The sequence below is a fragment of the Mirounga angustirostris genome, unplaced genomic scaffold (genome assembly GCF_029215605.1).
Source record: "Mirounga angustirostris isolate CCGP_5_RB_7025 unplaced genomic scaffold, mMirAng1.0.hap1 SCAF_13, whole genome shotgun sequence".
Taxonomy (NCBI): Eukaryota; Metazoa; Chordata; class Mammalia; order Carnivora; family Phocidae; genus Mirounga; species Mirounga angustirostris.
In genome coordinates this window covers 63274735-63299499 of record NW_026991721.1, presented here as the reverse complement: position 1 = coordinate 63299499, position 24765 = coordinate 63274735, and the positions used below count along the sequence as shown (strand labels likewise).

General features: G+C 39.6%; 1 protein-coding gene across 4 annotated transcripts; it reads left to right on the top strand.

Annotated features, from left to right (window-relative positions):
* The first annotated feature begins 526 nt into the window (after positions 1-526).
* Positions 527-24294, top strand: ZBED5 (zinc finger BED-type containing 5). 4 transcript variants are annotated; one of them, XM_045894133.3, is made up of 3 exons: positions 527-1404; positions 2964-3078; positions 4154-24294. In XM_045894133.3, the coding sequence occupies exon 3, from the start codon at positions 4295-4297 to the stop codon at positions 6377-6379; it is 2085 nt and encodes a 694-aa protein (XP_045750089.1). In that variant the 5' UTR covers positions 527-1404; positions 2964-3078; positions 4154-4294; the 3' UTR covers positions 6380-24294. The 4 variants fall into 4 exon arrangements, with proteins under 4 accessions (XP_045750089.1, XP_045750092.1, XP_054368030.1 ...); XM_045894136.3 differs by having other exon boundaries at positions 4123-24294; XM_054512055.2 differs by having other exon boundaries at positions 528-1177.
* Positions 24295-24765: the final 471 nt, after the last annotated feature.

Genomic DNA, 24765 nt, shown 5'->3' with positions numbered 1-24765 from the left:
AAATCATCTATACCGTCCTCCTGAAAATTGTGTTAAGGTGTAGGCTTCTTTTTACGCCTAAGAGATTTATTCACATATGCAAGAAACGTGTTTAAGAAAAACAGAAGCTGCCCTTGCTTTTGACCACAAGCTGAGGATTTTGTCATTGGATGCAGTGCCTGAAAACATGATCCAGTGTTCATGTAGCTATTTTCACGGGGCCTGGAAAGGCTAAAATATTACAAACAATGGGACCTACTGTTTAATGCTACTCGTACTTTAACAAATTACTCCTAGACGTGTATCTATTTTAAGGGGCCAGTTTGGAGAACCCGGCTCCTGGTCTCCACGACGGATCGCCAAGAGGGAAACACACAGGCCCGCAACCTCTGCTGTGCTTTTCCCTAAGAGGGGAGGGGCGTGGGAGAGCACCAGGCTTAAAGCACCCGAAGGCCGCAGCTAGCAGACGGTGTAGCCCAGCGGGCTGGCCTGCGGGTGAAGGCGGAGGGTGCCTCTTGTGAGAGGTGTCAAGACAGCAAGCGGACTCTCCCTGTGACACAGCGGAGACGCCGCTATCCCTACACACGCCTACACCGCGGCCCCGACCGCATCTGGGTTGACCCGAGAGCTCTGGCAGGATGCTCAGCTCTCGGCCGGGCCCCTGACACAGCATCGTCGGGAGGGGCGAGGAAAGGAGAGGGCGTCTCCTGCCCCACTCCGGAGGGAAAACAAGGGAAAGAGGAGGCGGTTGCGTAACCTGAGCCTGGGGTGCGGCTCGGGAAACAAAGAGGTCGTGAAAGCAGCCGCAGCCGAGGCTCTGCGCGCTCCTTGAGGTAACTGCGAATCCACACAAATCACCGCCGCCTGGGCAGAACGCCAGTGCTATGAGCGTGCAGATTCCTGGAGTCCACTCCAGCCCCACGGGACGACAAACTCTGTCTGGCAGTACCCAGGAACCTGCATTCTAAACAAGCATCCGGGCTAACAGGAACCCAGGGAAGTTTGAAAATAATCGCTTCACGTCTAGCACCAGCTGAAAGAGCCCGCTCGCCGGAATCCGGCACCTCGGCGGCCGCTGGGCCGCGCAGCAACCGAGCTTGGTCCTTTCCTTTGGTCCCGCCCCGCTGCTCAGCGTGGATTGGTGGCGGAGAGCAACTCTGGAGCTGATTGGGCGGCGGAGGAGCCGCTCGTGGAGACTGTAAGTTCGGCTGCTCCAGAGTGCTAAATTTATCTTCAGAGGAGCGACCGCGCCAGCCGCGAACCGGATCTCTCTGGAGGTGGCATAGGCGATATCCCTGAGCTGAGAGCATCACCCTGTCCCCGAATCCTTCTTCCCTCTGTTTTGTTTTTCATTCCCCCCTTCCCTCCTTCCCCTCTTCCAGTCCGCGACGACTGGCTCTTGACCCTGTTCAGGCCGCGGTGAAGGTGAGGACCAGAGCCGCCACGGCGGCTGAGCGGTGCGCTCTGAAATGGCCGCTGCCTTGAGCTGTTTAAAATGGCGGCGCAGGCTCTGCTGGGGACCGCGGCGCTGCCCTGCAGCCCAGCCGCAGCAAAGACCGGTCTCCATCACTGATGGAGGTGACGTAGAGAGATAGTGTTGGGTGCTGAGGAGACTGCCCGGGGACGCGAGAGAAGAGTTTTGGAGGCGAGGGTGGGCGAGCCCCCAGATGTGGCGGTCTGCTGGCAGCGCGCACCTGTGACAAGGAGGGATAGCTGGCCCAGGCAGCATATCGAAGTGACCGTTTAAAGAAGCATGTAGGTGCTGGAAGGGGCAGCCGCACCCATCTTTGCCTAGACTTTCTGACTGGACTGCACTCTAACCCGGCCCTCCTGCCCCTGAGTGTATTCACAGCTGGAACGGCCCGAAGGTGGGGGTGAAGGGATGGTGTTACCTGTCAGTTTAACCCAGAGAAGAGACAAAGGAACAGGGTTACTCCCCCCCCCACCCCGCCAGCCTTTTCGGATTAATGGAATAGAAACTTGACTCTCTAGGGAGTCCAGACTCTTTGTCCTCGAGAGATTCGGGAAAGCACCTCTAGAAGAGGTGGGGATGAGGCCTTACTTCGGGAAAACAAAGCTTCCTACTCCATTGTGTCCTGCTCGGGTAGCCAGGGAGAGGGATCCTAACCCTAACCAGCAGCTCCACGAAGTTCTCTGTTGCTAAATTAAAATCGGGATGGTGGAAACGAGAATCTACGGCTCTTTTGCTCCCAATAATGGAGTAGGGCTTTTTGCTGCTGCCGGTTTGAGACCCTCGACTAATTGGCAGTTGTAATCCCTTTCTCTCTGTGCCGCCCGTTAGTGCTTGAGAAATTTAGAGTATTCAGGAACACACAAGGAATGGCTAGGTGCGTGGGCTCTGCAGCCCCAACTTTTTGGGTTCTGTTCTAGTTCTTCACTTACAAGATGTGTTAAGTTGGCAGATGACTTCTCTGTTTATTAGTTCATCTCTTACGGTTATTAACAGTCCCTGACTCTCACGTTTGTTTTGAGGATTAAATGCGATAATCTGTATGAGGGATCTAGCAGTTAAGCATAGTAAACAATGATTATTCAATAAACATTAGTAACCTAACTTAGGAAATTGGTTGAGGGGACAAAAATGGTTATAGCAAAAATGCATATTTCATATAACACTTCCCTGTATAGTTCTATTTTAGATTACTTTTAATGTTTCGTTTTAGAGACATTAAAATGTGGCCACTTTTAAAAGTTAGGTTTAGTTTTTGAAACTTTTACGTGTGTTTCTATGAAGTCAGTGGTTGGGAAAGTGTTTCAAAACAATGAATAACAAGGGTATTATGTGAGACGAAAACATTTAGCATTTTTACTATGCTAGGCATCTTCTATTTCAGTTCACTGCATTGCAGTGAAGAATCACTTGCACTGCCTGGATCTAAAATAAACTGTAATGAAGGATCATCTTAGGGGTTTATGGTTAGTTCTGCTTTTGCAGTGTCTAATTTTAATTTTTCTCATTCTAGGCTTTTGGTTACTCCCTTTCCACCCCATCCCTTAATTTTATTCTTTTGAAGAATCTGCATTTCAAGCTGCCAAGGTGGAGAGTGTGATTGCAGAAGGGAGTACTCCTCATTTCAGGTATCTTACCATCTAGCTATTAATAGGAAAACCATTTTGCTTTAGGATGTAACATGAAAATCCAAAGCTTACTCTAGCCAAATCATAAAGTTTAAATCAAAAGCAGATACATTTGGATAGACCTAAATATGTATGCCTTAACTTGCAAAGTTAGTAGTAGTCTGTAAAGGTCTTAAAATTTGCATTACCCTTTTAATTATGATTTTAAAAACTATATGAGGAATAAACCTATTAAAATGAGAGTTTATGTTTTTTTAGGTCCTGGTTAAGTCTTCACCTATAGTATAATGGAATGCAGAATAATCAGTAAAATATACATTACTTTCAGTGGGTCTTAATTTGGATGATATAAATATTTATGTGATTTTAATTCCAGAGAAATAGTAGCTAACTTTTGGTGGTCTACATTTTATTTTTCAGTGTTAGCACAGTATTTAGGATACAGAATTCTGTGTCTTGCAGAACTTTGAACTGTGTTTGTGTGTCTTTAATATAGCTTATCAAAATAGTCACTAGTCCTGGTAGGAGGCTTCAGATGTATATTATCATCAACAGTGAATGTATCTAATGGCAGTAGGCATCAGAAAACTAAAAGAGATTCCAAGATACTATATACCATGAGAAGGGGTTGGTAAATTGTGGCCCATGCTGTCTGTTTTTGTAAATAGAGATTTACTGGAACACAGCTATGTCCATTCTTTTTGCATTATCTGTGTCTGCTACCATGCTGCGACTATAGAGTTGAATAGTTGCAACAGAGACCATATGCCCCATAAAATCAGAAATATTTACTATATTGCTCTTTACAGAAAAAGTTTGCCAACCCCTGCCATGGAACATATTCCTCAGGGTCCCTTCCTTAAAAATATACTTATCAACTCTTCATTATTTCTTAGCCCAGTGGTTCCCAAATTGTATTTTATAGAACATTAATATTCTCTATGTTAATAAGTGTTCTGAGGAAAAGATCAATGCTAACAATAGTTTTCTTTATAGTTTATTTTAAAATATTAAGTTTTAAGACTACTAAACTCATTTCTATAGCTTTATTTTTATGTGATAATCTACGTTTAAGAAAAGGTGTGCCATACCTGAGAGCACCAGGAAGTCGAATGAGAAATCACCTGATACACGAACGTGTGATGTTCCATCTGCGCATTGATGCATAGGCAGCATTTACAAATTAACTGATGTGTTGCTCTATATCATCTCTTTGATGATTGCTCATCTTCTGTGTATCCTGTCGTATAATTTCAACACATTTGTGATACTCAATGTTTATTCTAAATTAACCATGTTTTGTACTACAAACACATTGCCTATGGATCTGTTGCTGAAACAAGGAAGTCTTAAACAAGAAGTAGAATCTTTTTGTTATCAAATTGTGTCTGAATCAAATGATCAAAAGGTTGGAATATTACAAAGCGAGGATGAACAGCTGCAGCCTTCAGTTTCTAAAAGATCAGAAGGTGAGCTTTCCAGGGTCAAATTTATGTCCAATTCCAACAAAATAACAACATTTAGTAAGAAACCAAAAAGAAGAAAATATGATGAAAGTTATTTGTCTTTTGGATTTACTTACTTTGGAAATAGAGATGCACCTCATGCTCAGTGTGTGTTATGTAAAAAAATTTTATCAAATAGTTCTTTGGCCCCTAGTAAGCTTCGAAGACATTTGGAAACTAAACATGCTGCCTATAAAGACAAAGACATAAGCTTTTTCAAGCAACATCTTGATTCACCTGAAAATAACAAACCTCCAACACCTAAAATTGTCAATACAGATAATGAAAGTGCTACAGAGGCATCATACAATGTAAGTTACCATATAGCCCTGAGTGGAGAGGCTCATACTATTGGAGAATTGCTTATCAAGCCTTGTGCAAAAGATGTTGTGATGCGAATGTTTGACGAACAATATAGTAAAAAAATAGATGCAGTACAACTATCAAATAGTACTGTTGCACGTCGAATTAAGGATCTTGCTGCTGACATTGAAGAAGAGCTTGTTTGTAGACTGAAAATTTGTGATGGGTTTTCACTGCAACTAGATGAATCAGCTGATGTTTCAGGACTTGCTGTGCTGCTTGTGTTTGTTCGTTATAGGTTTAATAAATCTATTGAGGAAGACCTACTCTTATGTGAATCTTTGCAAAGTAATGCTACTGGTGAAGAAATTTTCAACTGCATCAACAGCTTTATGCAGAAACATGAAATTGAATGGGAAAAATGTGTCGATGTTTGTAGTGATGCTTCTAGGGCAATGGACGGGAAAATTGCTGAGGCTGTCACCTTGATAAAATATGTGGCTCCCGAAAGCACCAGTAGTCACTGCCTATTATATAGACATGCACTAGCAGTTAAAATAATGCCTACATCTCTGAAAAATGTGCTAGATCAGGCAGTACAAATCATCAATTACATTAAAGCTCGACCACATCAATCCAGGCTACTAAAAATTTTATGTGAGGAAATGGGTGCTCAGCACACAGCACTTCTTCTGAATACAGAAGTGAGGTGGCTTTCCCGAGGTAAAGTTCTTGTAAGACTTTTTGAGCTTCGTCGTGAACTATTGGTTTTCATGGATTCTGCTTTTCGACTGTCTGACTGTTTAACAAATTCATCTTGGCTGCTAAGACTTGCGTATCTTGCAGATATTTTTACTAAATTAAATGAGGTTAATCTATCAATGCAAGGGAAAAATGTAACAGTTTTTACAGTATTTGATAAAATGTCATCATTGTTAAGAAAATTGGAATTTTGGGCTTCATCTGTAGAGGAAGAAAACTTTGATTGTTTTCCTACACTCAGTGACTTTTTGACTGAAATTAATTCTACAGTTGATAAAGATATTTGTAGTGCCATTGTGCAGCATCTAAGGGGTTTGCGCTCTACTCTGTTAAAATATTTTCCTGTAACAAATGACAATAACACTTGGGTTAGAAATCCATTTACAGTAACTGTTAAACCGGCCTCATTAGTAGCACGGGACTATGAGAGCCTGATTGATTTAACATCTGATTCTCAAGTCAAACAAAATTTCAGTGAACTTTCACTAAATGATTTTTGGAGTAGCCTAATTCAAGAGTACCCAAGCATTGCAAGGCGTGCGGTTCGTGTACTTCTTCCTTTTGCTACAATGCACCTGTGTGAAACAGGATTTTCATATTATGCTGCAACAAAAACGAAATATAGGAAAAGACTTGATGCTGCACCTCATATGCGGATTCGACTTAGCAACATTACACCTAATATTAAGCGGATATGTGATAAAAAGACACAAAAACACTGTTCTCATTAAAATTAGAGGGTTTTTGCATGTCTCTTGATAACCAAATATAAGATGAAAATAAAAGATGATTTCATCTCTGGTATTTTGGGGTTTTAAATAAAATGATTCATATTTTTTATACTTCTTAGATTTTAAGAAAGCTAAAGAATCAGAAGTTTTAAGCATTTATTATTAGTATCTCTTCTTCACATTGTAATTTCAAAGAGTTCCATGGTCATAACTGTGGGAAATGTTGATCCACAAGATAAAACCCCAGTTCCTTAGCATAATGTATCTCTTTAGGATCTAATCACTATGAATTTTTCTAGTCCTGCCTACCCTGCAGCTCTCCAATCACATGGAATGCCTTGCCAATCCCTAAATACATTACACTGTTTCATGCTTTCAGGTTTCAAAAAATATTCCTTCCCCTTGTTTCCTGACAAACTCCTATTTGCTTTTCAATAGTTTGACCTAATTTATCTTTGGTACTTTGATTCTCTATGTCTTTCTGTTTTGGCCCTATTTTGTCTCAACTATGATCTGCTTGGTGGCCTCATGATTCCCAGTGTTATTGGACTAAGCTCTTACAAGGTCTTATTCAGCTGTGTCTCCATTGCCTAGCAAAAGGCCTTACTAAAGTAAAATTCCCAGTAAAGGAAAAAATTTTGGTGAATCAACAAAAAATGGAATAGGATATGGTAGTTTATATTTGTATATCTGCATGTGTAGAGAATGTTAGTTACCCTTTGTGGTTTTGGCTCAATTATTTTACCTAGAATTCAGTGTGGTGATTAGGCAGAAATCACTAAATAATGTCACAGCTTTGATCCAAACTGAACTATTGGGGGAGAGGGAAGTATGAAGAATGTTATCAGGTATTTTCATTGTTTCTCAGTTCCTATGTAGAGTATTATAAATTCCATACTATAGACTAATGAGGTTTTACTGTACTTGAAGATGATTAGACTTGAAACCCCTGTCAGTTTATCCTTAGAGTTCTATGAAGGTCTGACTTTCCTGTCCCTAGGATCTCTTCCCACATCACATCACATATCACAGGCCACCAGCTCAATGTCACATACTTTATGTTACTCCTATATAGGTAGCCATTATTTATTAAATCTCACTTACTCAAACCTAGTTCCCATTTTGGGGAGTAGAAGGATTCTCACTAAGGCAGAATGTGGTAGCATGACTACACTGGGGGACTTGCTCCACTGCTTAATTAGCTATTTAATGTTGGGCAGTTTGAGCCTTCCTGCACCTCAGTTTTCTCATCTGTAAAATTATGCCTTCTTTGAGGGTTATTAATAAGATTAAATGAGTACCTATCTAAAATTCCTAACAGTTGGTGATAGGAAAAAATGTACAACATATATTAGTTCTCTTCCATATCCAGCCATGTCCCATTTAAACTTTACTTCAACATTAACTTCTAGTCTGGGTTTTTGTTCTCTGGAGACTAACAGCCCTCCAGTCTATAGGGCCTGACCTAATCTAAGGCAGCAAGATTAAGCATTTCTAGCCCAGGTTTTGTCACATTATTAATCACCTATTTTATCTTACTAGATGCTTGTATGTTACCAATCATTTTTACAGCAATCCTATGGGATTAAGTAATTTTTGAATTTGCCTAAGGTCACACATTAAGTAGCAGAATGTAATTTAAAATGTGGGGTCCCTGACTGGTACAGTCAATACAGCATGCAACTCTTGATCTCAAGGTCCATGAGTTCAAGCCCCACACTGGGTGCAGAGCTTACTTAACAAAACAAAGAACAGGTCTTTCCCATAGATGGTACTTTTTGTGGGCATTGCCTTTCAAACCTTTATTAAGAGCATCAAACAGTGACTTAGGAGTATAAAACTCCCTACTAAAATCTGGACATTTGTTTAAAATCCTGTATTTTCTTCTCTAGAGTGACCTAAAATAAGCTGTCTACTTCAAAATATGACTGCTTGCTTTAATATAAAACTATGTAAAAATAGGGTTAAATTGCCATCAAGGAAAATTAATTCTCAAAAAAGATTCATCATAATTGCTCATACATGCAGTGATTTTTGTCAACTAATCCTAGAATTAAATCTACCCTAATTTGAGAGGCATGTACAATGCCATAATGTCCATGTCTGGCTGATACCTCAAGTCTGATAATGAGACTCATGTGATTACTGAACCTGAGCCCTTAAGTTATTTGTCCAGGGTATCACCCTCTTGAGATGTAAGACCTCTCTTTTCCAATTCTTTACTTGTAACCTCCTCCTCTGAGAGTCTAGATCCTTGGATTAAACCCAAATCTGTTGACTGGGACCCTGCAATCTGATAATATATCACTTTATTGCCAACACTACCCAACTTGGTTCTTGATGCCAGCTTCTCATCTGTTCTGTAACCTCTCAGACTAAGCTATGGATACCATGTATGGCTAGTGAGAGTGGACTTTTTAGCACCTGAAGGTGGACCTGGGACCTGCTGGATGATAGGCAAATCTAGTTCCAGACAGCAACTTCTATATTACCCAAACCTACTGTAGGTACCATGACTGAATCCCAAAACAGAAGATTCTTTTCTTTTATGTTTAAACCCTACCTACCCTTCAGACTTTGCCTTTCTTAAATAAAAGCCAAGCAAAGTCTTGAGCACTGTCAGTACTCTCCAAGACTCCACATACTGAGGCTCTTTCTGGAGCTAGAGGGAAGCCTCTTACAAACCCTTTCACCCAAAAGAGTAAACAACTCTTAAAGGAAGAGATGGGTGGCGTTCTTCATAATGGCAGGGATTTGGGGACTGAAAAAACTTACGGCATCCTCAAATGACAGCTACCCTTTCTGCCTGTGCATGAAACATAGTTCACCTAATGTATCTAACCCAAAAGGACTTTTCCACTTTGAATTTAAAGTAACTGAAATTGTGGGGCGCCTAGCTGGCTCAGTCGGTAGAACATGTGACTCTCGATCTTGGGGTCATGAGTTTGAGCTCCACATGGGGCATAGAGTTTACTTAAAAATTAATAGAAATGAAAATTAAAGTAATTGAAATTGCCTTGATTTCTTAATGAGGATTGTTTCCTAGTACCACACTTACATAAATACACTGATTGTAATTTCTTGTATCTAGGACTTCTTTAGGATCATTCATAGAACTTAGTAAGTTTCTAATCATACAAAAAGTACTCAGTGAATTGAATTCCGTACCTTAAAAGGTGAAGTATTAAGGTGAAATACAGTTTATACTGTAACATTATAAAAATTAGCTTTCAAGTTCTTAGCCTGCCTTAAACATATAAAGCAGTAACTTTTCTTTGCCTCTCAAAGACTTCAGAAGTGGCATTTTGTAAATAAGCTCCCATGTTTCCTTAAAAATGCAGTTTTACTCCCAAAAATATAATTTACCTACAACTCTTTAAAGAATCAATCAGAAGTGTAAATCTAGGTACTCTGGAATTTACTCACGTTCAGTACTTGCTTTCATTTTTTAAAGTTGATATAACTGCACTGTTAATTAGTACAATGGAAAGAATTCTGAAGCAGGTGTCGAGAGACTTGTGTTCTGCAACTAATTAACTGGCTTAGATAAGTTCATCCTCCTCTGTAGTCCTTAGTTTCTTGACTTAGTTAAACTAAAATGAGCTCTAAAGTTCTTGTCACATAAGATCCAAATTTAAACCTAAATAAAGATTAGGGTGATGATAAAGATTTTCTCAGTTATTTGGAATTTTTTTTTTTTCCCCTAGAAGCCAAGCTTTTCAATGAATATTTTACCATAATACTTTCTACCAACCAAAAGACAAAATTTATAAATTGCCCCACCATGGATACTTAACTGGGGAAGGAATGAAGTGCTTTTTTTGGAAGGGAGGTATACTTTGAAATTGAGAAAACATTGGAAGAATTAAAATATGCTTGGTTATGACTGTATTGGAATCCAGTATAGAGTAAATAATAAAGTGTCAGGCAGGCTGCAGTAGAAATTGTTGACTCTATCCCCAGCATCTGTTTTCCTCTCCCAAACTATCAATTTTCTTTCAGGTATCCATTTTTTTCCTTATATAATCCATGTACTTAAGCAACAGCCAACTCCACTCCAATAGGGGAGTGAACCTACTTTGCCTAAGATGGAAGCTTTCAAACATTTTTTTGACCCTGATTCACAATAAGAAGCAGATTTTACACTATAATCCAGATGTGTATATGTGAGCACCAAAGTTTCATAAAATAATACCCTCATATGTGCAATGCACTCTCAAATCTATTTAATTTTTTAAATGATGTTTAGGACCCAAAGATTAATTTCATGATGCATTCTTGGGTCATGATCCACCATTTAAAACACACTGGTGAGTGAAATGCCATTGCACTTATAAAAATTGTTCAGAGGGGCGCCTGGGTGGCTCAGTTGGTGAAGCGACTGCCTTCGGCTCAGGTCATGATCCTGGAGTCCCGGGATCGAGTCCCACATCGGGCTCCCTGCTCAGCGGGGAGTCTGCTTCTCCTTCTGACCCTCCTCCCTCTCATGCTCTCTGTCTCTCATCCTCTGTCTCTCAAATAAATTAAAAAAGAAAAAATTGTTCAGAAATCTGGATCTAAGTGTATTAAGGCATAGTATTACTCTGACCACAGGAACTGGTCCAGAGTATTATGTGACCCAGTATAGGCTAGTGAAAAGCAAGGGCAGATTGTTTACTATAGGGGCTTTCAGAAAAGATGTTTCCTCACTTAAAGGTCTGTGTACTTGGGAGACCTGGAATTGCTGCATCTCTCTAGCCTAAGGATAAAGCCAACACATAGAGGAGGGCAGAGCCAAAAACTTAGAAATTAAACCAGAGCGCTGACTGAACCATACTTGATCACTATCCTGCCTGTAATTTTTTGTTACGTAGGCCAGTAAATGCCCTTTATTAAGATAGTTTACATTGGATTTTCTATTACCATTGGCGAAACCGTCATAACATAGTAGCCTAAAGGGAAAGCAATATAAAACTAGAATTTATTGGTCAGCTTAACCACAATGATGAGATGAGTGCCATCCCAAACAGATAGCCTGATCTCTGGTTACTTAGTCATCCACTATAGTTTTATCATTCAGAATTCTGCCACAGGTAATATTTTATAGACCAGAAACAAAATCGTTGCATATATTGATGTTATTAGGTATCATCGAGTGCCATTTATTTCTCTTAGTGGGACAACCTGATAAATGTATTTTGCTTACTAGCTAAGGTTCGGCTAGTTGTGAATCAGGTATATGATTCAAATTAAAATTAACCTTGAGAACAAACTTATTTTTTCTTTAACTTGCTGGAGTCCCTGGTAAATACAGTGTGATTTTTTTTTTTTAAGTTTAATAAGTCATATTCTTTATTGGGGCAATAATCAGGCAGAAATAGTATGAGTAGTCCTTCTTAAAGGTCACTTTCTGTCGAAGTTTGTAAACAAAGTTCCCTAAGGGATTGTTTTAACTTCTTGGAAGAATTAGTTGTTTACCAGGTAAAATTGGTCACATAGCAGTTAGCATGGCTTTCTTGACAAATCCCTTTGAGCACAACAAACCTTTCCCCGAAACAAGCTGAGATTTCAGGTTTAAGGTGCTGACCTAAGTGCCTACCTTTGACTCTACCTTCCTAGAACTCCATAGACATGCCGAAAGAAATATCAAAACTTGGACTAGATCCATAGTAACACAAAAGGGCGTAAAGATGTCATTTACTCTCAAAGAATTTACACTCTAGCAGGAAAAACTTAAGTGCTGTGAAGAAAATAAAAAGTTAATGTCAGAGTAAAGAAGACACATGTTAACTGAGTTAATCTGAGAAAGTCTTCAAGAAAGTGACATTTGAGCTGAAGCCTGAGAGATAAGGAGACTTTCAAATGAAGGATTGGGAAAAGAATATTCCAGATGGAGAGAAAGCAAATGCAAACATCCTGATACAGAAAGAGCTTGGTATCTTTGAAGAACAGATTAGAATGTATGGAATAAAGGGCACCATGAGCATGATAGAAGTCAAAGATGTAGGAATGAATCAGATTTCTTAGGGTATTAGAGGGAGTATGGATTTTATTTCAAGTACAATAGGAAGCCATTGTGGTTCTCAAATAGAAGAGGTTGGGGGTTAGGTTAACGTCTCCAAGGGGTATTTGTAAATATGTCAGAGGGCACTGAGGGAAGAGCTATTACAATCTTTAGTACAGACAATATCCACTCTATAGGACCCTAACTTTTTAAGAGCTCAAAGTTAGGTCCTACTGGGCCCTTCATACACTTCTGAGGAGACCTAGAACTTTAGAGACCCCTTTAGAAAATGTACATATTTGTTGAAAGATTCTCCATTTTCATTCATAAGACCAGGGAACATACGTTGGACTTCCTTTCATCCCATATAGCTCCATGCTAGGCTTTGTGGCACAAATTTGGCAACTATCTAAATTTGGGAGCCTGTAAGATTTAATGGTGATTAATTTTTGTCATAAGTAAGTGTAGTGCATTAATCAAACAAAATCTATGATGTATAAAAATGCCCAGATTTGGGCGCCTGGGTGGCTCAGTTGGTTAAGCGACTGCCTTCGGCTCAGGTCATGATCCTGGAGTCCCTGGATGGAGTCCCCCATCGGGCTCCCTGCTCAGCAGGGAGCCTGCTTCTGCCTCTGACCCTCCCCCCTCTCATGTGCTCTCTCTCTCTCATTCTCTCTGTCTCAAATAAATAAAAAAAACTTTAAAAAAAAAATGCCCAGATTTGGCCTTAAATATGTATATATTGAGTGAAGAGATGATGTTGGGTTTCCAAGCCTCATCTAGTAACTCTTCATGCTACCACCATGTCCTTTTTGCTGTCACCTTTCCCTGTCCCTCAAGGAAGAGACTTCCAGAATTTTTGGTAGAGGAACAAAAGGAACTCACCCTTAGGAATTTAACTGTTGGAATTATTTTTCAACTTAGTTTTGAACTCCCTTACCAGATGATTTCAAGATTTCTTATAAAGAAGTAGCCCCTACTTCCCTGCCCAAAATATGAAAGGTAAACTCTAGTCTCAGTGATACAGAACTGAATTGGTTTGGGATGACAGAATAAAATTTTGTTCCAAGGCTTTCCACCATGCTACAAAAACTATATATTTTTTTAAGTTTTATTTAAATAATCCCTACACCCAATGCAGGGCTTGAGCTCACAACCCCAAGATCAAGAGTCACATGCTCTTCTGACTGAGCCAGGTAGGCACCCCCAAAAACAGTATTTTAAAAATCACTCTCGGGGGACACCTGCATGGCTCAGTCAGTTAAGCATCTGACTCTTGATTTTGACTCAGCTCATGATCTCAGGATGGTGAGATGGAGCCCCACACTGGGTTCTGCACTGGGTATGGAGCCTGCTTAAGATTCTCTCTTGCCCTCTCCCTCTGCTCTCCTCCCCCCCTACTCTTGTGTATACATGCTCGCTCTCCCTCCCTCTCTTAAAAAAAAAAAAAAAGTCACTCTTGGGGCACCAGGCTGGCTCGGTGATGGAACATGTAACTCTTGATCTTGGGATTGTGAGTTTGAGTTGTGGACTCGAACTCGAATATTTAAAAAGAAAATACTTTTTAAAAAATCACTCTTGAGGGGTGCCTGGGTGGCTCAGTCGTTAAGCATCTGCCTTTGGCTCAGGTCATGATCCTCGGGTCCTGAGATCAAGCCCCCCATCGGGCTCCGTGCTCCGTGGGAAGCCTGCTTCTCCCTCTCCCACTCCCCCTGCTTGAGTTCCCTCTCTCACTGTGTCTCTTTCTGTCAAATAAATAAAATCTTTTAAAAAAATAAAAAATCTCTCTTGGGGTGCCTGGGTGGCTCAGATATTAAGAGTCTGCCTTCAGCTCAGGTCCAGGATTGAGCCCCACACTGGGCTCCCTGCTCAGTGGGAAGCCTGCTTCTCCCTTTCCCACTCCCCCCGCTTGTGTTCCCTCTCTCGCTCGCTCTCTCTCTGTCAAGTAAATAAATAAAAATCTTTTAAAAAATAAAAAAATCACTCATGTCAATTTCCAGAGCACTTCATAGATGTTAGGCAATTCTGTGGTGGGTTATATAACCATGATACAACTATGGAAGAATTAATTGCTAACACAAAGTCCTTTGGGTTTAGAGAAGGGCCTTTAAAATGCAAAATGCTTTTTATTGTTCTATATGTATAAATGAAGAGGTTAGACTTCATCTTTTATAAAATTAGGGAGTCATGGTATATTGTCAAAGTCTCAAATACTTTTGGAAGCTCCCAGATTGACTCAGCAACATTCATTCACCATCTTTTTCCCCTTACCAAGCACCTATTTAAGGAGGCAGCAGTGAAGATCACTCTAGAACACATCTATCTTAACAGCAGTTCGCTTTTCAAGTACCCATTCCAGCTTTTAAATATAAATATGGTCTATCAAAGCACCGTAAATTGATCAGACAGCTGTTATCGGGAACTAAACCAACATCCCTTTTCCGGAAGGCTTTGGAAACAAATTTTTCTCTGACAAACTGTGTACTTGTTCTAGAAAACAAGGTACTCTCAAGGCATCAATGTCAAGTCAGATACAATATACATAGAGCTCTAGTCTGTTGTGAGCTTAAAGTTCTGAGTCTTACTAATTTTATGATAAATTGACTACAAGTTAGGAGGTTCTCAGTGTTCCTGCAAGCATCTAGTAAGTCCAGCACTCCTTAAATAGTGCAACACCAAAATTGTACCTATTTTGCTTAACTTTGTACTCAAGAAAAAAAGCAGACTTTTATCAACTAAAGTCTGTGCCAAAACGAGAGATGAATAGAGCTTATGAAAGAAAGGCCTGAAGTTCAAACTTTTTTTCATAAACCCTGTTATAAAAATCACTGAGGAATTGTTTGATGTATGCATGGAGCACTTACCTAATATTTAACCAGTCAAATACTGAAACAACCATGGCTCTGCTTTGTATTACATTACTGCTAGTGAAATTTACCCAGATTAGGACAAAGTTGATGGTAAACTACACATTGCATTTCTAAGTCATAATATGTTAAAAATGAATCCAGAATAAACAGGAAAGATTTCATTAAAAATTATTTCCAATTTTATAGAATAAAAAGGAATATAAGCTCCTTGAGGGCAGAGGTGTTGACTTTATTATCTGCCTCTGTATTCTCAGGGCCTAGAATAATCCCGAACACTTCATTGTTATTAAGTGTCGAACATGGTAATGGAGAGAAAAGATTAGGTTTGAATCTCAGCTCTGACACTTTCTACTTGTGGAAACTTGGACAAGTCACTTAAGTTCTCTCACCCTGTTTCTTCATCTGTAAAAGAGAAATTATCACCTTTTTCCAGTATGTGGTTTTTTCAACAACACTAAGCAGTTCTCCAATTCTTAGCAGACACTGACCAGATGTCCTACAATTAATTATTTTTTAAAGATTATATATATATGTGTGTGTGTGTATGTGTATATATATGTATATATATATGTATATATATTATTAAAGACTATTTATTAGAGGGAGCACAAGTGAGGGGGTCAGAGGGTGAGGGAGAAGTAGGCTCCCCACTGAGCAGGCAGCTTGACACAGGGCTAGATCCCAAGACCCAGGGATCGTGACCGGAGCCACCCAGGCGCCCCTAAAGGTTATATTTTTAAGTAATCTCTACACCAAATGAAGGGCTCAAACCTATGACCCCGAGATCAAGAGTTGCATGTTCCACCAACTGAGCCATCCAGGCACCCCAGATGTCCTACAATTTAATTCAATTCTGACACTACTCCTAGAGATAGTGTCAGATCCCACAGTTAAAGCGCTCAGTCCTCCAAGACCGCCCTTCAGACACCAATAGCAAGTCCAGGTTGTCATCCTAGCAGCTGGCTAAAGATCAGATGTTCCCACAACCCTCTCCAGTTCAATTAATTTGCTAGAGCTGTTCACAGAACTCAGAAACATTTACTTACCTTTACCAGTTTATTATAGAAGGATGTTAGTAAGGAACAGCCAGATGGAAGAGATGCACAGGGCAAGGTATATACGATGGAGCAAGGAGCTTCTATGCTTTTTTGGGCTGCCCATTCTCCCCCACATCTTCACGTGTTTACCAACCCAGAAGCTCAACTTGTTCATGAGTTTTTACAGAGATTTAATCTGTAGACCTCCCCCACTTCTCCCTTCCCAGAGGTCAGTGGGTAGGTGTGAAAGTTCCAACTCTGACCACTAGGTCTTTCTGGTGACTAGCCCCATCCTGAGGCTATCTAGGAGCCCTACCTAAGTCACTTCTTTAACATAAACTCAGAAGGGACTCCTAATGAAGGACAAAAGAATTTCCTATCAGGAAATTCCAAGAGTTTTAGGAACTCTGGGGCAGAAACCCAGGATTGAGACCATATATATTTCTTATGCCATAGTTTTAATCATGTTCCTGCTGTGAAAAATAAGATGTATGTAAAATCACTGCAAAATGCTATAGCATTATTAAAAATCATTATTTTAATGTCAACAGTGTTATAATAAGACATTGCCTGGTAGAGATACTTAGTGGACCTAAGAGTTACCTTTTTAAAAATGTATATATTATCACACCAGTCAGAATGGCTAAAATTAACAAATCAGATGTTGGCAAGGATGTGGAGAAAGGGGAACCCTCTTAAACTGTTGGTGGGAATGAAAGCTGGTGCAGCCACTCTGGAAAACAGTATGGAGATTCCTCAAAAAGTCGAAAATAGAGCTTTTCTACAACCCAGCAATTGCACTACTAGGGATTTACCCCAAAGATACAAGTGTAGTGATCTAAAGGGGCGCCTGCACCCCAATGTTTATAGCAGCAATGTCTACGATAGCCAAACTGGAAAGAGCCCAGATGTCCATTGACATCAAGAAGACGTGGTGTGTGTATACACACACACACAGACACACACACACACAATGGAATATTACTCAGCCATCAAAAAAATGAAATCTTGCCGTTTGCAATGACTTGGATGGAACTAGAGAGTATTATACTAAGTGAAATAAGTCAACCAGAGAAAGACAATTATCATACCTCACTGATATGTGGAATTTTTTTTTTTTAAGATTTTATGTATTTATTTGACAGAGACACAGCGAGAGAGGGAACACAAGCAGGGGGAGTGGGAGAAGGAGAAGCAGGCTTCCCGCCAAGCAGGGAGCCCGATGCGGGGCTTGATCCCAGGACTCTGGGATCATGACCCGAGCTGAAGGCAGACGCTTAACGACTGAGCCACCCAGGCGCCCCTGATATGTGGAATTTAAGAAACAAAACAGAGGATCATAAGGGAAGAGAGGAAAAAATAAGACAAACCAGAAAAGGAGACAAACCATAAGAGACTCTTAATCATGGGAAACAAACCAAGGTTGCTGGAGGGGAGAGAGGTGGGGGGATGGGGTAACTGGGTGATAGACATTAAGGAGGACATGTGATGTAATGAGCACTGCATATTATATAAGACTGATGAATCACCTGTACCTCTGAAACCAATAATATATGTTAATTAATTGAATTTAAATTTTTGAAAAAAGAATAAATGGCAGAAATGGGGAAAAAAGTTTAAGATGATAGTTTTTCAAATTTTTAAAAGGGAAACATAGTTTGAATTCTAGTGCTGGTAATAGTATCTAACCTGGAGAATAAGTACTAATACTTATTAAATGTTAATATAAGCTAGACACTCTTCTAAGTATTTCACACATTTTGTGAAATATTTATCATAAAGCTATGAATAATGTCCTGGTTACTATTACTGCACAATAAATAACCCAAAACATAATGTTGGTAAAAAAAAATTTTTTTTAAGTATATATTTTTTTAAGGATATTAAATGTTACTGTTTTTATAGCAGGATTTTGGCTCTTACATGCATTGTGTAACTTTAAGAGGGTGGGGTATATTGTAGGCACTATTTTCCAGAGATCTTCAACTATAGAACTCCTTTTTTTTTAATCTTTTTTTCTTTTTTATTATGTCCAATTAGCCAACATATAGTACATCATTAGTTTTTGATGTAGTGTTCAATGATTCATTAGTTGCATATAACACCCAGTGCTCATCAAAACACGTGCCCTCCTTAATACCCATCACCCAGTTACCCCATCCCCCCATCCCACCCCAAAAAGCATATATTAGATGCCAAATGTTTTATATACATTATTTCATTTAACTCTATGAGGTAGGCTATCAGCTCCATTTTTAGAGATGAGCTAGGGCTTTGCATTATCTACAGTATAACAAATTAACTTATTATCTCACAGTTTCTGTAAGTCAGGAACCTAGGTATAGCTTACCTTCAGACTCTGCTTCAGAGTCTTCCATAGGCTGCAGTGAAGTTATTGACCAGAGCTACAGTCCTGTCAAGGCTCCACTGGGGAAGAATCCAGCTCCAAACTCACTCATGTTGGCAGGGTTCAGTTTCTCACTGGCTGTTGGACTGAGTGAGAGGCTGCCCTCAGCTCTTTAACACATGGACCTTTCTATAGGGCTGCTTACAACATGCCAGCTGCCTTCATCAAAGTGAGCAAGTGAGAAAGTGCCAGCCAGTGAGACAGAAGTCACAAACTTTTACAACCTAATTTTGGAAGTATTATCCCATCACTTTTCTTGTCTTCTCTCATTAAAAGCAAGTCACTAAGTGAACAGGATGCAGGCTCTCACCAGACACTGAATCTGCTGGTACCTTGATCTTGGATTTCCCAGCCTCCAGAAGAACAGTTAAAAAATGAATTTCTATTGATTTTTAAAAACCAAACAAAAACAAGTTACTAGATCCAGCCCACGTTCAAGAGGAGAGAGTATTACAACAGAAACGGACTCAAACACAGAGAACAAACTGGTGGTTGCCCAAGAAGAGGAGTTTTAGGGGTTGGGAAAAATAGGTGAAGGAGATTAAGAGGTACAAAATTCCAATTATAAAATAAATGAGTCACAGGGATGAAAAGTAGAGCATAGGGAATATATCCCCCAACCAAAAACAGAGAGAGTATTACACAAAGGCATGAATATCAGGAGTCAGAGAGCACTGTGAGCCATTTTAGAAGACCACCCTCCCACAGGTCAGAATGTTCGAGTTGCTTATCCAGTTTGATAAAGCTAATAAGTAGCAAACCTGAGATTCCAAATAACATCTGCCAGACAAAGCCCACAGTGTTCTATTACTCTTTTCCCATTGAATACATGGTAATAATGTAGGGCTAGCATAAACTTGTCTAGAAATGAATCATTCTAAAGTGTTAAAATTATCTGTTCTGTAAGATAAAATAAGCCATTTCCATCCTAATTGTTTTTCCTAGGATTGTTCATCCTAATCATTTTCTTCATACATAGGACAAGTTAAACTTTTTTCAGTCTCGGTCCATGGTACCATAAATTTCAAATTTTAGTAATATCCGAATGTTCATCATCTAAAAAGCACATAAAGTGTAAGTCACCTCTCAACAAGGCCATATAAGGAAGAGAATCTGGTGGGCATACTAGTGTCATTGATGGACCTTTGGAAAGCATATCTTTTATTTGTTGATTTATTCAGTTTAGTAGGAAAGGACACAGACATTTGTAAATAACAATAAAGGTGTATACAAGAAGCTATGTAAGTTCAGAGAAGAAATATGGTTAAAGAAGTATGAATTGAAGAAGTACTTTGAGTCTTAATGCATGAATCTCAATTTGCCAGGTGACAAAGGCACAGAATTGTAAAAACAAAAAAACCCAATCAAGATTATTGAGGATTTTTGGAGCCCAGGATTGCCAGCAGATTTGGAATTTTGAGGACTCCCTGAAAGTCAGAGGGCATATGAAATCAGAGCAAGAGTCAGGCTTCAGAGGCAATGGATAACAGGGAGTTGGGGTGGAGGGGAAGGGCACAGTGTCCTAGAGCAACCATAAGGAATGGAATTGGAAACCTCTGGTTGAGTTGGTTTCTCCATCCATTCATTCTTCAAAGTTAAGGGTACTCTGGAATGGTATTTGCCCCTAAGCTAGCTCGTTGACTCTAGAAACTTGTGGCAGATGAGCCAGGCTGTACCCCAGGAGACTATATCCAGGAAAGGAAGCCTCACTTCATACCCAGAATATTAATTACTGTACCCTCCCTCACAATCATCAGAGCAAACTATGGTAAACAAACAGCATCATGCACAGAGAACAAGGAATACCAAGACGAAGAACCACCCGAGGAAGGGATACCCAAGGAAGATCAATACAAAATCAAGAACCACCAAATACCCAAGGAAAACCAATGCTATGAAAAGTTGATACCAATCAACAAAAGAACTAACACCCAAGCAAATAGTTATTAGAGAAAGCAGAGGAGGATCTTGGAAATAATAATTATTTACTGCATAATGGGTGTGGTATCAGGCATTGTTCTAATAAGCACCTTACATGTACTTTAAAATTTTAATCCTTATGCAGAATATCCCCAGAGGAATATGAGAGACTGTGAGAGAATATTGTGTCTAAATTTCATGAAAAAAGAATGAGTTAAAGATTGTTTAAATTAAAAAATAAAGCATGGTCTAAGCTGCAAGTGGACTTTGAGGAAAAGCAAATTAGCAAAACTGGAAGAATAAACTGAAAAATTATTCCAAAAGAACAAAGATATTGAAGGAGAGGTGGCTTAAGATGAAAGGAAAATCCAGAGATTCCAATATTTCATATTTCCAAAGAAGAGATGAGAGAGAATTTTAAGGCAGCATTAACTGAAGAAATAATAGAAGAAAATCCTGGTATGACTAGTGTAATTTAGAAGAAATATTTAATGCCATCTGTATTTTTTAAAAAGATCAAACATTAAGTGCATCTTATTTTTTATTGCCAGGTTGCATCTAAAATTTCATCACTTTTTATTATATGTATGTCTAAATTATAATATATATTTTATGTTTTTATAATTGTGCTTTTTAGCTTTTTATTTTGAAATAAATTTAGACTTACAGAAAAGCTGCAAACATAGTACAGATGCTCTTCACCTAGCTTCTTGTAATGTTAACATCTTATATCACCATATTAAAATTACACAAATTAATAAATTAACATGAGTACAATACCATTAATTAAACTGCAAATATACCCTATATCAAGTAGGACGAAAACAAGTCAGTGGGTATGATTAACGTATATAGATATATATAAAACAGAACAAAGGAGATGGATAGCTACTATATCCTCATTTCTATAACTGGTCTTGAGGCTTTTTTTTTAAAATACCATCCATCATTATTTCATATTCATTTTGCCAGTATCTACAGCTGGTTGGGGTTTTCACATGATGTGGTAATTTTCATTCTTCAGGAATGAGTCCTTGGTGCTTCTGCTTAAATTCAGTTGCTATAGTTTCCTATTTTCCACTGTACATAGCAATACTAGGAGGTGACCCAAAGCATCTCCCGGGTTTCAAGACATTTCTCATCCTTGTTCCTATTATGTAGCAGCAATCACACTTTCCCTTGGTATCAAGGATAAATTGTCCCAGCCTACACTATAACCTCTTTTTCCCCCTATTGTTCGAATGTCAAGAAGAGCCCAAAATAATCAACTAGTAGTATAAACTTCCAGTTAAGTGGAACCATTGTTGAGTTTGCTGGGGAGCATATTCCTCCCTTGGATACTGAGACCTTTAAATGGTCAAACCTCAAAATTATGGGAATAGAAAGCAAAACATTTTATGGGTAGATCAATAGGTATGAGTGGGAGCTGTCTGTCTCACTCCTGGGTTCCCCAGCTCCTGTGCCGTAGATAAGGGAGAAACAACATTCTATGTTAGTTGCTAGTTCACAACACATAATACTGTAGAACAGGAGTTGGCAAACTTTCTCCTGTAAAGGGCCAGATAGTAAATATTCTAGGGTTTAAGGATCACATATGGTATCTGTCACATATTCTTTGTTTTTGTTTACAGCCCTTAAAAAATGTAAAAGCCAGGGTACCTGGGGAGCTCAGTCAGGCATCTGCCTTTGGCTCAGGTCATGATCATAAGGTTCTGGGATGAAGCCCCATGTTGAGCTCCCTGCTCAGTGGGGAGTCTGCTTCTCCCTCTGCCCCTCCCTCCTGCTCATGCTCTCTCTGTCTCTGTCTCTCTCTCTCTCCCAAATAAATAAATAAAATGTAAAGAAGTGTAAAAGCCATTCTTAAAACTGTACAAAAACAGGATGTGGGCCAGGTTTAGCCTTCAGACTCTAATTTGCTAATCCCTGCTGTAGGACAACACCCTAACTTTGCAAATTGTTCCCTCCCTGCTGACACTGGAACTGAGTCTTCAGAAGACCACTCAAGAGTTCTAAAGACAAGCTGCTACTGGATGATGGGGATATACAATAAGACCAGTGAGTCTTGTGTGCATAGTATTCTGGGTCACCAGGGATTAACACCATTGTCCATGTCTTCCCCCTTTCCCCCCTACCACTGCACACTTTTATCCTAGGAAATAACTGTATGTCCCTTTGGGGAAAGGCTGAGAGATTCATACATCATACTTTTGATGTTATCACAAGGTCCTTTCTCATAGGTACCTAGGATACTCCGTATTCAAGGGCCTCTGGGTTTGTGAACTTTCCAGAACTAGGAAATGGGTGAAAGCTATTGCATTACTCTTAGTGGTATCTCTAGCTTCTGTTTTCCCAACCTAGGGATTGTTCAATTACACAAATATGTATGACCTTAGTGAGCTACCCTTCTATTTTAATACTGGAAACTCTATTAAAAAGTTAACCACCACCAAAGATCTCTGTAGATCAAAACCTTTCAATTACTACTCTGGTACAACTTTTTATTGGTAATTGTGCCCACTGTGTCTATAGCAGTTATGTTCTGCTACCTGACCTCAGGATCCCTCAACATCACTGAAATTAGAAAACCCATTTGAATGGCAACACATGCAACCTTTATCCCCAGAGGACAGCTATTACAGTAACATTCAGGGATGCTTGTGCTGTACTCCTCAATCTATTTGTTCATGCTATAGGGTAAAGAGAGGGTATGCTCTAGGTCCTTTGGGGTCATAAGTAGGGGTGGATGATCCAATACAAATGACAACCCTCTTCAATGTTTGTTTCTTCAGAAACCTTTTCATAGATTTCATACTTCTATCTTTTATGGCCTGGCCTTGGAAGCCACACACCATCATTTCTGTGATATCCTATAGGTTATAAAGGTCAGCCCTTTTCATTGTGGGAGAGGACTACACTGGGCATTTAATACTAAGAGGTACAAATCACTGAAATCTTCTTGGAAATTGGTTACTATAAGGTCTCTAGGCTTTTCAAGGAAGATAAGACCAGGGCAAGAAGGGAGCTACTTCTGCAGGCAAGGGACACTCGGTGGAGTTTGGCAGCACAGGATACCATTTTTGTTTGGAATACAACTCTCTTACTGTCGGTACCAAAACTTCCACATCAGAGATCAAATGAAGCTATTAATTCTACCTTTTTCATAATTCAGCATTTTACAAAGAAGATTCTATTTCTAATTTTTGGTGTGTTAGACCCTTGGCTTTAAGAGATTAAGGATATATGGGGTTCCTGGGTGGCTCAGTTGGTTAAATATCTGCCTTTGGCTTGGGTCATGACCTCAGGGTCCTGGGATCAAGCCCCACATTGGGCTCTCTGGCTCAGCCGGGAGCCTGCTTCTCCCTCTCCCTCTGCCTGCTGCTCTGCCTGCTTGTGCTCTCTCTCTGTCAAATAAATAAATCAATAAAATCTTTTTTTAAAAAAATGATAAAGGATGTTTTTAGAGCAATCATAGAAAACGCCTGTTTTTTTTTAACATGTCCTAGGCTAAAAATGTGAAATCTTGAGCCTATAATTTTCTTTAGGTTTTTCTAGCACAATGAGAAGTAATCCCTACCCTTGTATTTCTTGTGCATTTCATAATACTCTGACTTAGCAGCCAGTTGGTCCATCAAAGTCTTACTTTTGATAGGTAGTTCATTCTGGGTAACACCAGATGATAATTTTGGTTTTGTTTTTTTTTTTTTTTTTGGAAAGAGCAAGGGAAGGGCAGAGGGAGAGAGAGAGAGAATCTTAAGTAGGCTCCATGTGCAGTGCAAGCCCAACACAGGGCTCCACCTCACAACCGAGAGATCATGACCTGAGCTGAAATCAAGAGTAGGACACTTTACTGGCTGAGCTACTCAGGGTCCCCGATGATAATTTTTTAAAGCAAAAATGGAATGTATTTTCTATAACTGAAAAGTCTACAGATAGGCCTGGATCCAGGGACTCAAATGTCTATAAGAATCTATCCCTTGCCATCACATGACTGTGCCTTTTTCTTTTGTCTTTATTCTCAGGGAGACTCTTTCCATGTGATGGCAGAAATGGTCTTTAGCTTATATTTTACTAGTTTATTTTAGTCCATAGGTGATCATTTAAATAACTGTTTCTCTTCTGTGTATCTTAGACTACCAGTCTCCACTAATAGTAACCAGATCCCCGCTGCC